General features: G+C 39.0%; 1 protein-coding gene across 3 annotated transcripts in view; it reads right to left on the reverse strand.

Moving 5' to 3' along the window:
- Window positions 1-16041, reverse strand: part of NR2C1 (nuclear receptor subfamily 2 group C member 1) — a 58949-nt gene that overhangs the window by 12574 nt on the left and 30334 nt on the right. For all 3 annotated transcript variants that reach the window (XR_004059660.1, XM_010383916.2, XM_010383915.2), the window contains exons 10-11: window positions 12862-12983; window positions 2963-3102 (exon numbers count right to left, since the gene is read on the reverse strand). Coding sequence is in view for 2 of the 3 variants with exons in the window: in XM_010383916.2 (XP_010382218.1) it covers window positions 2963-3102; window positions 12862-12983 (262 nt within the window). In the remaining variant the exon portion in view is untranslated. The remainder of the gene's footprint in view (window positions 1-2962; window positions 3103-12861; window positions 12984-16041) is intronic.

The following is a 16041-nucleotide window of genomic DNA, read 5'->3' on the forward strand; positions in this document are numbered from 1 at the left end:
TCTTGCTCTGTCGCCCAGGCTGGAGTGCAGTGGCTGGATCTCAGCTCACTGCAAGCTCTGCCTCCCGGGTTTACGCCATTCTCCTGCCTCAGCCTCCTGAGTAGCTGGGACTACAGGCGCCCGCCACCTCGCCCGGCTAGTTTTTTGTATTTTTTAGTAGAGACAGGGTTTCACCGTGTTTGTCAGGATGGTCTCGATCTCCTGACTTCGTGATCGGCCCCTCTCGGCCTCCCAAAGTGCTGGGATTACAGGCTTGAGCCACCGTGCCTGGCCATAAGTTTTTTAATTCTTAAATTTTTTTTGAGACAGGGTTTTACTCTTGTCACCCAGGCTGCAGTGCAGTGGGGCAATCTTGGCTCACTGCAACCTCTGCCTCCTGGACTCAAGCAGTTCTCCTGCCTCAGCCTCCCAAGTAGCTGGGACTAGAGGCGCATGCCACCACACCCAGCTAACTTTTTTATTTTTTGTAGAGACAGGGTTTCACTGTGTTGCCCAGGCTGGTCTTGAACTCCCAAAGTGTAGGGATTACGGCGTGAGCCACTGTGCCTGGCTGCCTTCTCATGAATTTCAAGCTTTGAGTATAACCAATGTAGAAATGTTTAAAATTTAGTATTTCTGCAATTATGACTAAAACTAATCATCTTAAGATATTGTTCATTCAAGAACAACAAGCTGTTAGTATAATCTATATAAACATTTTAAGTAGAAAAGTTCATATTTATTTTTTTTTGAGACAGGGTCTCACTCTGTTGCCCAAGGCTGGAATGCAGTGGTGCGATCTCAACTCACTGCAACCCTGCCTCCTGGGTTCAAGCAATTCTCCCACCTCAGCCTCCCGAGTAGCTGGGACTACAGGTGCGCTCCACTATGAATGGCTATATTTTGTATTTTCAGTAGAGATGGGGTTTCACCATGTTGGCCAGGCTGGTCTTGAACCCCTGACCTCAAGTGATCTGCTTGCCTCAGCCTACCAAAGTGTGAGCCACTGTGCCCAGCCAGGTTTATATTTCATCTCAATTGTTTTGATGTTGTAAAAGTACTTTTAAAAAATGAATTGTTTTCTCATGGTAATTGCTTTTGGGGTAAAAACTATATATAAAAAATGGATTTGAATGTTTATGGCACTTGGCTTGTTAAAAAAAAAAACCCAAAATGAAAAAAAACTCTAAACATAAACGTAATGGTTCCTTTTTTTTTTTTTTTTTTTTTTTGAGATGGAGTCTGGCTTTTGCCCAGGCTGGAGTGCAGTGGCGCGATCTCGGCTCACTGCAACCTCTGCCTCCTGGGTTCGAGCAGTTCTCTGCCTTAGCCTCCCGAGTAGCTGGGATTACGGGCGCCTGCCACCACACCAGCTAATTTTTTTTTGTATTTTTAGTACAGACGGAGTTTCACCATGTTTGCCATGCTGGTCTTGAACTCCTGACCTTGTGATCCACCCTCCTAGACCTCCCAAAGTGTTGGGATTACAGGTGTGAGCTACCGCGCCCACCCCCCGCCGCCCTTTTGTTTTTTTTTTTTTTTAAGAAATGGGTCTCACTCTGTTGTCCAGGCTAGGGTATAGTGGTGCAGTCATAGCTCACTGCAACCTCAAATTCCTGGGCTCAAGTAATCGTCTGCCTCAGATTCCTAAGTAGCTGAGACTATAGGCATGCACCACCATGGCCAGCTAATTTTTAAAAAATTTCTGTAGTGGTGGGGTACCAATGGTGTCCAGGCTAGTCTCAAACTCCTAGGCTCAAGCAATCTCACCTCAGCCTCCCAAAGTGCTGGAATTACAGGCGTGAACCACCCCACCTGGCTGAAATGTTTGCTTTCAAGATATACCTTTGAGAAGATAGGATGTAAAGATAACTATCTGAAACACTAGACAACTAAAAGTACGTAAGACTCAAAGTTTGGTAATAGGATTTTATTTAAGTTTATGTTGGTTGGGAAAAAATGAGCAAAACCATCTACATGTTTCACTACCAAGACTACTATAATAAAAACAAATATTTAGTAAAAACACTGTTAAGAAGAAAAAAACTGAAGCAGAATAAAGTTTTACAATAAAGACTTTAATTTATTTTAGAGGGACATGTTTAAAACCCATCCATTAGTAATTAGTCAACCATAGCTTTCCTGAAGGTAGGCTTTATAACCATTACAGGCATATAAGACATGAACCAGGGGTAGGGGTCCATGAGTAAGATGGGAATGTGATGCTGCCTTCTAGTAGATCTATTTTTGATGACATTTTAAGGTGATTACCCCTCTGCTGTTAAATATAAGGAGGAAGCAAATGATTTAAAAATTGTATAAAACAACGACAGAATATGCTAAGGAACTAAAAGGTAGTCACCAATTTATAAAAATTATTCCTGAGCTCAAAAGGCAATTTTCCCCATGTGTTGATAGGGCACTGTTTTGGGTAGTCATAAGCCATTCTATAGTTAAGCACTTATGAATCAGTGATTGCTCGTGTTGTGAAATGAATGAAGGCTGCAAATACCTTGGCATCTAGGAACGGAAAAACAGAATAAAAAGGATTGTTCCCTGACTCTTCAGAACTATTTAGGTGAGAGAATACACCCTGATGAATTGATACAAAATCAACCTGTCTTAGGATTCAAAGGGCTATAATAAAGAAAAGGTTGCTTAAAAATTGCTGAGTAGTATATGTTTTAAAATATTTGACCACCTGTACATAAGCTCACCCTGGATTCTTTGATAGTTGCACAAAAATTTACAAGACCTGGTCAGAAACAGCCTGTGAGACTTAAGCATACTGTTTTCAATTTTGTTGCATTCTATTTAAAAAATATTTTTAGAGTATTGGTAAATTTATAAAATTATCTAAAGAAGAGCAATGGTACCTAAAACACAAATATAATAATAATTAACTATCTTTAGTCATAACATTTAATGAAATTCATGCCTCCTTCTACATCCTGGAAAAGGTAGTAAGGAAGGTGCTTTTTACCTTGTTGAAGACTATTGTGAAGACAATTGACAAATGTTGCTAATATAGTTGCTACATTCATCACTTGCCAGCACTGGGCAAGACCAAGAGTAAAAAGTTCATTCCAGTAAGCTTTCACCAGTGATATGCTGTTTTCTTGCCTATTAAAAACAGTAATAAAAGCACAAATCAGATATTATTAAACAAGTTTTATAAACCTTACAGCTAGTCCAAATATTTAAAAATAACATATTACTAAACTAAAATTACTCTAGAAAGATTTGATAAGTCTGTGTTTTGTATAGCTGATAACAAAATGAGAAATGAGGAATGCTTAGACATTTAAATAGTAGCTCATCAATCAGCCAGTTTATAAGAACACTTGCAAGTAATATTTCAAACTAAAAGAGTTGGGGCTTTAACTTCACATTTCATAGAAATGGAATAAAGATTGTTCTTTAAAAAAAGCAAAAGCATATATTAAAAAAAATTTGCTTTGGATAGAGGTAAATACCTTTTAAAAGAAAGGGCAATTCAAATTATTTTACTGTTTTGAGACAGAGTCTTTTTTTTTTTTTTGAGACGGAGTCTCGCTCAGTCGCCCAGGCTGGAGTGCAGTGGCTGAATCTCAGCTCACTGCAAGCTCCGCCTCCCGGGTTTACGCCATTCTCCTGCCTCAGCCTCCCGAGTAGCTGGGACTACAGGCGCCTGCCACCTCGCCTGGCTAGTTTTTGTATTTTTAGTAGAGACGGGGTTTCACCATGTTAGCCAGGATGGTCTCGATCTCCTGACCTCGTGATCCACCCGTCTCGGCCTCCCAAAGTGCTGGGACTACAGGCTTGAGCCACTGCGCCCAGCTGAGACAGAGTCTTGCTCTGTCGCCCAGACTGGAGTGCAATGGCATGATCTCCACTCACTGCAACCTCCGCCTCCTTGGGTTCAAGCGATTCTCCTCCCTCAGCCTCCCCAGTAGCTGGGATTACAGATGTGCACCACCACATGCGGCTATTTTTTGTATTTTTAGTAGATACAGAGTTTTGCCACGTTGACCAGGCTGGTCTTGAACTCCTGACCTCAGGTGATCTGCCTGCCTTGGCCTCCCAAAGTGTTGGGATTACAGGCATGGGCCACTGCTCCCAGGCCCTAGAATTTTTTTATAGTAGGCAAGCAACCAATTTTAGGAGAAAAACGGTTCACTGTATGTTTCAGATGAGATACTAGAATCCCTATAAATGAGATATCCAGGATTTTACTATGAATAACAAGACATTAGAAAGGTCAAAAGTTCTTTCCTGAATTTCTAAGTAAGTTATCTCAGCAGCATAAGAGAGTAGAAGAAGTATTAAACAGGAGTCAAAGCACCATGGTTTAAACCTACTTATCCATTTGAAATTAGGCAAATAAACTTCCCAGATTTCAGGTTGTCTAATGATATAAAATGCAGAGACACTATACGTCCTATATCTTGCTCAGAGTTATTAAGAGGTGAAATGTAAGAATTAGCTGTGGCTGGGTGCAGTAGCTCACACCTGTAATCCCAGCACTTTGGGAGGCTGAGGCAGATGTATCACTTGAGCCCAGGAGTTGCAGACCAGCCTGGGCAACATGGCGAAACCCTATCTCTATAAAAAATACAAAAATTAGCTGGGTGTGGACGTGCACACCTGTAGTCCCAGCTACTCACACAGGCTGAGGTGGGAGGATCACCTAAGCCTGGGGAAGTGGAGGCTTCGGTGAGCTGTGATCACACCACTGCACTCCAGCTTGGGTGACAGAGTGAGACCCTGTCTCAAAAAAAAAAGAAAAAAAAAAAAGAGAGAATTAGCTGGGTGCTGTGGCACATGCCTGTAGTCCCAGCTACTTAGGAGGGCTGAGGTGGGAGGATTGCTTGAGGCCAGGAGTTTGAAGGGGTAGCACGCCATGATTGCATCTGTGAAGACACACTGCACTCCAGTCTCTAACCTGGCACAGGAAGACACTGTCTCAAAAAAAAAAAAAATTTGAAAGTATATGCCAGGTACTAGAGAAATAGCAATTAAGAGATTAAGTTTGCCTTCATGAAAAAGAGGGGAAATAACAAATATATAATTTCAAATATTTTATATAAATAATATACATATATATGAATATACATACATCAATTTTAGGTAATAAAAATTCTGCATTACTATAAAGTATATATATTAGAAAATGGGAAGGTTCAGGTAAGGTGGTTAGAGAAGGCATTTCTGAGGTGGTGACATTTGAGTGGAGAAAGATGGCAGAGTTAAACAAAAAAACCAAAAACCAGAAAGATCTAGGGGAGTAGTATCCCAGGGAGAACAAGAGCAAATGTGCTAAGGTGAGAACAAGCATACAATAGGTATTCAATAAAAACTGTTGAGTAAATTACTAAATGCTATCCTATTGTCTTGGAAGGTCCCTTCCTAGCCTTGTTTTCCTGGCTAATACTTACTGATCCCTTAAAATACAGCTCAGAGTTCACTTTCTAGAAGGAACATTATTCCTCTCTCAACATAATCATTCCCCCTTCAGTGTCATGCATACTGAAGGCGGAGACTCCCTTGTGCATTTCTAGATCTCAGCGACCAGTGCAGTACATGGTACACAGAAAGAATTCTGCAAATGATTTCTGATCTTAGGGAGTAAAGAACAGGCAGAAGGGAGAACTTTGAAAAGACAGAGAAGAGCTGTGGGCATAGGCCTTTTATAATTAAACAATCTTTAAACCAAACCTACAGACTTTATTATAAATAAGATGATGAAACTATACGATTTCTTTCCTTAAATCTCTGGAGAGATTTAAGTTGGTAAGAACATTCTGATAGGAAGCATGTCCAACCTAATGAGTGGTACTTCTTTATTTTTCTCCTTAATAAAGCTTTAAAATTAGGATAATCAGTGTGTTTAACAGAAATCATTTGTTAAGAATCACAGCCTTCTTTATGACATTACATTTTATTAAATAATTGAACATACTTGAAACAAATGCTAATACTGTCAACTCAGTCACAGCAAGTTTTTTTCTGAGAATTATTAATATGAAATTTTAACTTCAGGCTGGTCTCTTTTCCATTCAGTATCCGAGAAGGATCACTTGCCATGAGACACTGCCTATCATCTGAAAGTAAAGTTTAAATGCAAAGAAAACCAGTATTTTATAATCTTCATATAGAAAATGGTTAAAAATATCGATCTTAAACAAAATCAAAGGAGATAAAAATAAGGGATACTATTTTCATTAAAGATGGATAAAATCCAGAATTGAAGAAGAGGTGAGGAAATAAGCATTGATCCTCATACACTGCTGACATGAGCATAAACTGGATCAACATCTTTTCAGAGAACAATTTGGAAGTACCCATCAAAAGTTAAAATGTATACCTTCTAGACCCAGCAATTTCACCTCTAAGAAACTATTTTATAGAAATACAGTCATGCATAGCACATTTTAGTCAACAATGTACCACATATACAATAAAATACCATATTTTTATGGAAACTTCTCTCTATTTAGATACACAAATATTTACTATTGTGTTACAACTGCTTATGGTATTGAGAACAGTAACACGCTATGCAGGTTTGTCCTAGGTTTGTAGCCTAGGAACACTAGGCTATAGCATATAGCCTAGATGTGTAGTAGGTTTGTGAAAGTACACTCTATGATGTTCACAGTGACAAAACTGCCTAATGATGCATTTCTCAGGTTACATAGCCATCGTTAAATGAGCAACGCATGCCTATACTAACATGACTATACTAACAAAAGTGGGCAAAAATACATATACAGTGCCACAAAATGCACATTGTAGTACTGGATATAATAACAAAACTGGCAACAATCCAAATGTCTACTAATAAGGAATGAATAAGTGTAAAAACTGGAATACTGTAATAGAAGCCATGAGAACCAATGGGGTAAATTTACATGTACTAACATAGGAAGAAGTCTACGAGTGTAAAAAGCAAGGCAAAGAATAGGATGTGTAAATATGTGTATGTATTTAATTGTCTAATAAGTATCTCACGGAAAAATTCTAGTAGGACACCAAACTGTTAATAGTGGGGTTAGTTACCTCTGGTGAGTGTGGTTTTACTGTATAATCCTATACTTCAATTATTACTTTAAACATTAAAAAAAAAGTTAAAAGCTAACATGACGGAAGTTAGAGTAAATTCAGTTTCACTTTTAACCTCTGATTCTGAAGTTTTAAGGAGGAAACAGCTAACCAAAGTAGTTTACTAGTACACACAGGAAAGGAAAAATAAATGGAAAAAAATCAGAGCTGGCTTATGCTATGCATCTTGTAATAAGAAAATACCTTGGCATTGTTGGAGAAGCTCAGAAAAAAAGGAGTATAAGTGCAAAGGATAAGAATACCAAAATTATTACTAAGGAAAAAAGACACAAGTGGCAGATGAGAAATAACCTACCAGATTATTGTGTTTCCGAAAGAAAAGTGAAAGGACTGTAGGAACCAACTACAGAAAGATAACTGTTTACATTTATCCAAACCCCAAACCAAAAACCCTGATGGTATAGCTAGTTATGTTTTTAAAAAGTTCAATTATGAGGCCAGGCGCAGTGGCTCACGCTTGTAATCCCACAGCACTTTGGGAGGCCGAGGTGGGCGGATCATGAGGTCAAGAGATCGAGACCATCCTGGCTAACATGGTGAAACCCTGTCTCTACTAAAAATACAAAAAATTAGCCGGGTGTGGTGGTGGGCTCCTGTAGTCCCAGCTACTCAGGAGGCTGAGGCAGGAGAATGGCGTGAACCTGAGAGGCGGAGCTTGCAGTGAGCCAAGATCAGGCCACTGCACTCCAGCCTGGGGGACAGAGCGAGACTCCATCTCAAAAAAAAAAAAAAACCATAAAAAAATTAAAAATAATAATAAAAATAAATAATAAAAAAATAAAATATTATTATTAAAAATTTTTTTAAAAGTTCAATTATGTTAGGAAAGAAAAACAGCAAGGCTACTCTAAAAAGATGGTCTTTAAGAGAATGAAGAAAAATAACCTTTTATTATCTACTTAGCAGTAGGCAATGGCTTAGATACATTTACATTCATTATCTCACCTATGTGATGTAGTTCATAATCAAGCATATTTCTGCTCCTAATTTACAGACACTGAGCCTCATTTAGGTTACTTGGTCCAAAGACACAAAAGCCAGCAGATGCATAAAAACAGAATTTGAATCTTTTTGCTTCTTTATACCTCCTTACACAATTTAGCAAGTAAAATGCAAAAGTCAAATTTCTCAGTAGAGACTCCTCCATTTAACGTTAATATTTTGGGATGTTAAGGGCATGCTTGCTACCAGTTTTTCCTGTTAGGAAAATAAATGACTGTTGTACTTTATGTTCAAAACATCTTTCCTTTAAGAAGCAAAAAGAGCTGAGTAGAGACTGTAGTTAAGGTTATCACTAAGGCATCTAGAAAGCAACATAAGTGTTGAAATTTAAAAAAAAAAAAAAAAAAAAAAAAAAAGGCCGGATACGATGGTTCATGCCTGTAATCCCAGTACTCTGGGAAGCTGAGTTGGGAGAATCGCTTGAGGCAAGGGGTTCGAGGTCAGCCTGGACTACATAGTGAGACCTCCATCTCTAGTTTTTAAAAAAGCATTAACTTGCAAAACACTAAATATGTTAATTTCTTTTACAAATAGGTACAGGTATTTTTCTCTAACTACTACACTATATTGTGGGTTTACTTTTTTGGTTTTTTTTTGAGGTGGAGTCTCCCTCTGTCACCCAGGCTGGAGTGCAGTGGCATGATCTCAGCTCACTACAACCTCCATCTCCTGGATTCAAGTGATTCTCCTGCCTCAGCCTTCTGCATAGCTGGGATTACAGGCGGCTGCCACCATGCCCGGCTAATTTTTGAGTTTTTAGTAGAGACAGGGTTTTGCCATGTTGGCCAGGCTGGTCTTGAATTCCTGGCCTCAAGTGATCAGCCTACTTTGGCCTCCCGAAGTGCTGAGATAATAGGTATGAGCCACTGCGCCTGGTTTACATTGTTAATATTCATTAAAATACGTATATAGGACTCACAATTAGAGGTTATATAATTGTTTATACTATTTACTTTCATAAAGGAATATAACTTTTGAGCCACTTATATCTGGTAATACTGAAGGCACCAGTCCTCAGGGAAAAGTATCAGTGATATGGCAATGAACCCAAAAAATTACAGGTTTCAAAACCACAAAGTTAGAGGAAACATTATATTATGTTTCAGTGGTAATTTAAAAGATTCAGCTTTCTGGCTTAGCATTTAATGGAAGGCTACTGATTACATTATTCAATAAATAAAGTCTCCTGTGGTAAATGGTGGTGGCTTGGAGCTTTTGGTTATATTGTAAGAATCTAGGTAGAGATGATTGCTGCCATACTTACTCCAGGCAAATCATGACAAGTACTCTCCACTACCCTGCAGTGGAATCTACCACTATTCATATAGTCACTTAACCTAAATTTTGCAGGGAAAACTTAAAACCACAACTGAATTACTCTAAGTACTGAAACTACAAATCTTAAAACAGAAAATCAATACCTTTGTAAAATACAGAAGCCTTGTAAAATATAAATAGTACTAACTGTATACTGAAAATCAACACCTTTGTAAAATACAGAAGCCTTGTAAAATACAAAGCTGCTAACCATGCACTGTTGAGTAAAATTATTTAAGTTACTGTTGTCTTGAATTAAAGTAAGTGATCAAAACAATCTTGATTTCGGAAAATGATTAATGTTGCTTATCTGTTTCTCTCTGTAAAATTAGAACTTTGTCACCAACTTTTATATTTTTAGATAAAAATGCAACCTAATGCCAGTTTCTACTTTTAGAATAGCTTTTATTTCCATATAACAGAATTTTTCCATCATTATATCCGTATGATTAAGTCAACACATGAATAAGATCTATGAATCATCTAGACAGGGATAAAAAATAAGAGTTTGCATAATGGCCTTGATTGCTAGATCAAGTTATTCTAATTACATAGAATCTTGTGGTTGTTAACACTGAAACTGATTCTCAATACAGATCACAGGAAAATGTGGCTACCACTATAAAAATGACTTATTTCATAAACAGACACTTCCTGAGGCCTTATTTTTGATTTCTTCAACATCTGCGTTATTTCCATAGGATAATTATACTCAATTTAATAGATGTACTTAAGATCAATGGTGGTGTAAATACTTCAACGAGTTCAAACCACTCCCCAAAATTCCTCCCTTTTGTTGTTTTATTATAACTGATAGCTTATTATGAAAAATGTCACCAGGTTACTTTTTAGACATCAATGTGAGTTACAAGATGAGTGAACTACACTTAATATTTTAAAATTAATCAATTGCTGGCCAGGCACAGTGGCTCACACCTGTAACACCAGCACTTTGGGAGGCTGAAGTGAGCAGATCACTTGAGGTCAGAAGTTTGAGACCTGCCTGGCCAACATGGCGAAATCCTCTCTCTACTAAAAATACAAAAATTATCTGGGCTTGGTGGTGCACAACTGTAGTCCTAGCTACTCAGGAGGCTGAGGCATAAGAATTGCTTGAACCTGAGAGGTGGAGATTGCAGTGAGCCGAGATCATGCTACTGCACTCCAGTATAAGTACTTGTTTTAAAAATTTTGGTAGATAATAGACTAATTGTTTTCCAGATTACCTCACCCTTGGTAGTGTGTACTTGGTTTTCTGTATCCTCACTATACTTGATACTATTGATCATTTCAGTAATTACAAAGTCGAAAAAAAGACTCCCAACTAAATAAAAAAATCAATTGCCAATATGCAAATTTACATTATCTTTGTTCTACAAACAAACACACTGAACACTGGGCGAGGTGGTGCACGCCTGTATGGGAGGCTAAAGCAGGAGGATCGCTTGAGCCCAGGAGTTCCAGATCAGTCTCAATGACAGAGGAAGAATTCATCTCTTAAACAAAAAAACCCCCACAAAACTAGAGGAATTCTGAAAGTTGAATGTTAAAAGGACTGACCATCATTTTAAAAGTTAATCATTCTAAATCAAGCTTTTAGTCTATGTAACTATAATATCTTGAGCACGATTTAATGCATAGTATAATGCTGATTAATAAACCAAATTATAATGTTAAATATACCTTTATTCAATTATCTGTATGCCTTTTACAATCATGTTCACATGTTTGTTATATTCAAAATAGTCTCTAAGGATAAGGGGTGGGCAATTATTATTCCCACTTGGTAAACAGAAGAACAGGTATACAGGATGTGAAAGCGAATTGTTTACAAAATCATACTGGTGAGTAGGGTCCTAGGAGTTGAATAAAAACTTTCTAACTATGGGCTTAACTTTTTCCATTGTTTTGCCTTTAAACACACCAGTTATTTTAAAACAATTTAAATAAATTTGGCAAACTTTAGGTAAAGCTTGAGTTTCCTTTTTTTTTTTTGAGACGGAGTCTCGCTCTGTCGCCCAGGCTGGAATGCAGTGGCCGGATCTCAGCTCACTGCAAGCTCCGCCTCCCAGGTTTACGCCATTCTCCTGCCTCAGCCTCCCGTGTAGCTGGGACTACAGGCGCCCGCCACTTCGCCCAACTAGTTTTTTGTATTTTTTAGTAGAGACGGGGTTTCACCGTGTTAGCCAGGATGGTCTCAATCTCCTGACCCGCCCATCTCAGCCTCCCAAAGTGCTGGGATTACAGGCTTGAGCCACCGCGCCTGGCCTTAAAGTTTTTTTTGTTGTTGTTGAGTTTCTTACGGTAGGCCATTTTCTATCTCATCTGATTTCTTCAGAACAGAGTATTTAGGTAAAGTTTGAGTTTCTGACAGTAGGCCATTTTCTATCTCATCTGAATTCTTCAGAACAGAGTATTTAGGTAAAGTTTGAGTTTCTGACAGTAGGCCATTTTCTATCTCATCTGAATTCTTCAGAACAGAGTATTTAGGTAAAGTTTGAGTTTCTGACAGTAGGCCATTTTCTATCTCATCTGAATTCTTCAGAACAGAGTATTTAGGTAAAGCTTCAGTTTCTTACAGTAGGCCATTTTCTATCTCATCTGATTTCTTCAGAACAGAATATAGATATACTCTTTTTTTTTCTTTTTAAGAGACAGGGTCTAGCTCCGTCCCACGCTGGAGTGCAGTAAGCCATGTGATAATGGCTTACTTCAGCCTCGAACTTCTGGGCTCAAGTGATTGGCCCCCCTTAGCCTCTAGAGTAGCTGGAACTACTAGTGTGCATCACCATGCCCAGCTAATTAAAACATTTTGTTTTTTGTAGAGACAGGGTCTTGCTCTGTTGCCCAAGCTGGTCTTACCTGGCCTCAAGCCATCCTCCTGCCTTGACCCCCCAAAATGCTGGGATTACAGGTGTTAGTTACCATGCCCAGCTTCAGATGTACTCTTGAGTGGTAAGACTAACCCTCTAAGTCACTGTAGTGGTACTATGGGGGTTTACATTTTCTTTTTTTTCCTTGAACCACATGATTGGAAAACAATTATACTTTTAACATAACCACTGTAGGCAAAATTCAGCTCTTTAGTAACATGCCTGGGATGAACACTGAAATAGTAGTGATGAGAGAAAAACAAGAACCTAGGGCAGTTTAGTCTCTCTATCTATGAGCCAATGAAAGGCCTGTTACAAATACTAGCCATAATCTATCAATTCTACTGAAATTCTGTTCCATCCAAATTCTTAACTTAGTCAAACTATAAAATATAGATACTCTTCCACATAAATACAAAGAAAATACTAGTTAGCTGCCATGATTTGTCATATGAATGACCCAAATTGAAGCTATAATGTTATACTGTTTTATCCTTTAATGTAAATCTTCCCAAAATAAAAGTTTTGTTTAATGTACATTTGTGCTGCAAAATCACATTTATAGTCAAGATTTCAAAACACTCACCCTAGCGCCTGGAAAGAAGGAATCGAAAGTGCCCAGTGCATTGATAAGAACAGCAGTCTGGAGGCAGACTCCCCAATGTAGTGCACATTCAGGTACTCAGGCATAGGAGAAGGCATGGTGAGCTAGTATGAACAGGGATTTAGGTAAATTATCTTATGACTGAAAAGTTCTAAATTATCATTTCTTTGAAAAAGTTGAATGTAAACATAACACATCAAATGAGAGCTAATATATTCATGAAAAAAGCTAATCTTAAATAATCCAAGTCACTAGAATTTACAGCTAACAGGGCTTAGAATAAATAAGTAGCCCATAGTTTCTAACACGCCAATATTCAGACAAGCAGAATCTCAATAAATATCAACTATGATACTATCTGGTTATGTTACTTCCTGTCTTGGTCTAACAATGTGTTTCTTTTCCTTCTTTCTCTCTATTAATGATAGCATACAACAAATTCAGTTTTAGGAAAAATCCTGTCCGCTAAATGTTTCTTTCATTTAGGGTAAGGGGTTAACAAATTAAAATGCTTACAAGACCAGGAGAGTAAGGAGTGCAACAGGCTTGCTTGAACCAACTGGGAAGAGCATATTTATTCCCGGATAAAGGGTACAGCTGTGAATTGAATTCAGTGCAGTGAAAACATATGGAATTGTGGGCTCAGCACTGCCAGCTCTTTCAGTTTTTCAAAGAGCACATTCTGTGTGAAACCTCCCTATTAAAAAAACTGGCAGGCCGGGCATGGTGGCTCGTGCCTGTAATCCCAGCACTTTGGGAGGCGGAGGCGGGTGGATCACGATGTCGAGAGATCGAGATCATCCTGGCCAACATGTTGAAACCTCATCTTTACTAAGATACCAAAAAAAATTTAGCCATGTGTGGTGAGTAGTCCCAGCTACCCGGGAGGCTGAGGCAGGGGAATCACTTGAACCAGGGAGGTGGAGGTTGCAGTGAGCCGAGATCATGCCACTGCACTCCAGCCTGGGTGACAGAGTGAGACTCCATCTCAAAACAAACATACAAACAAAACAAAAACCCCAAAAAACCCAAACTGGCACTAAATTTAAAAAAGTATATTTTAAAAATTACAGGTATGCCTGTGGACATACTACTAGCAAGTGGTCAGTTTATATTGCTGATCCAGTTCTTTAAAATGTCTGACCACTGTTGAAAATTTTTCTACTTTGTAATTACTGTAACAATCAGTAGTATCAAGTATAGTGAGGATACAGAAAACTGGGTACACACTACCGAGCGTGGGGTAATATCTACCAAAATTGTTAAAGTACATGCAGTACCACTTCTAAATCTGTTCCAGCAAAATACTTGCATACATGCACAAAAAAGCATGTGTAAGGATGTCCACTGCAGCTCTACATCTAACAATGAAATTAAATGCTGGCAACAACCCACATTTCTATCTCTAGAGAAAAGAGTAATCCATGTTATAGAACATATGTGGGCATTAAAATTGGAAAGATAAACTGAGATGTAATGGCATACAAAAAATCTCACAGACATCCAAGTAGAAAAAACTGTAAAACAGTATGTATTAAATAGATGACCCAATTTATGTTAAAGAGCACATATTTATGTATACCTAAAAAGTACAGAAGGAAACACGTCACACAGTTAACAGTGGCTACCTCTGGGTGGGGTAGATAGATGTGCCCACATTCATTTTTCTAGGGAATGACTATTATAGCTTTCATCAGATTCTCAAAGGTATCTCTCTTTTTTTTTTTTTTGAGATGGAGTCTCGCTCTGTCACCCAGGCTGGAGTGCAGTGGTGTGATCTCAGCTGTCTGCCAGGGTTCAAGTGAATGTCTTTTCTCAGCCTCCTCAGTAGCTGGGACTACAGGCGTGTGCCACCAACCCAGCTAATTTTTTTGTATTTTTAGTAGAGACGGGGTTTTACCATGTTGGCCAGGCTGGTCTGACTCCTGACCTCAGGTGATCAGCCTGCCTCGGCCTCCTAAAGTGCTGGGATTGCAGGCGTGAGCCACCCCACCTGGCCCCTCAAAGGTATCTTCTATCTAAAATTTAGGCTTGAGGTTTGAAACAAAGAAAAGTTAGATAAAAATGTAAAAAAAAACCCTGCCTTTGTTCATTATTAGCCAAGAATGGTTTACCTATTTTGGTACCAAGTAATAAAAGGACAATTAATAGTTGAAATTCTGCAAGTGAGAAGAAAATTTTTTACATATTTAGGAATGTTTGAGAAAGGTTTATCACAGCAGTAAGTTAAAATACAATTATTTAAGACAATTCTTGGCTGGGCGCAGTGGCTCGTGCCTGTAATTCCAGCACTTTGGGAGGCCAAGGTGAGAAGATTGCTTGAAGCCAGTAGTTCAGGACCAGCCTGGGCAACATAACAAGACCCATATCTACAAAAAAAAAAAAAGAAATTAAAAATTTAGCCAGGTGTGATGGCTCACACCTGTATCCCAGCAGCTCGGGAGGCTGAGGTGGAAAAGCTGCTTAAACCTAGGAATTTTGAGACCAACCTGGGAAACACAGTGAGACCTCATCTCCAAAAATAAAAAAACTGGCCAGGCGCGGTGGCTCAAGCCTGTAATCCCAGCACTTTGGGAGGCCGAGACGGGCGGATCACGAGGTCAGGAGATCGAGATGATCCTGGCTAACCGGTGAAACCCCGTCTCTACTAAAAAATACAAAAAACTAGCCGGGCGAGGTGGCGGGCGCCTGTAGTCCCAGCTACTCCGGAGGCTGAGGCAGGAGAATGGCGTGAACCCGGGAGGCGGAGCTTGCAGTGAGCTGAGATCCGGCCACTGCACTCCAGCCTGGGCGACAGAGCGAGACTCCGTCTCAAAAAAAAATAAAAAATAAAAAATAAAAAATAAAAATAAAAAAATTAGCTGGGCATGGTGATGTGCACCTATAATCCCAGTTACTTAGCAGACTGAAGCAGAAGGATCCCTTGAGCCCAGGAGGTAGCGGCTGCAGTGAGCCAGGATTGTGCCACTGAACTCCAGCCTGGTTAACAGAGCAAGACCACATCTTAAAAAACACAATATATCATATCTTTTCAGAATTACCCAAGGCGAGTAAAAAGAAAGTCTGAAAAACTAAGGGAATTACCAAAAATTACTAGTTTTGGGGGAAGGGGCAACTAAGATGCAAAACAACAACAAAAAAGTCCTTTGTAGGGCTGGGCAT

Source organism: Rhinopithecus roxellana, chromosome 10 (genome assembly GCF_007565055.1).
Source record: "Rhinopithecus roxellana isolate Shanxi Qingling chromosome 10, ASM756505v1, whole genome shotgun sequence".
Lineage (NCBI taxonomy): Eukaryota > Metazoa > Chordata > Mammalia > Primates > Cercopithecidae > Rhinopithecus > Rhinopithecus roxellana.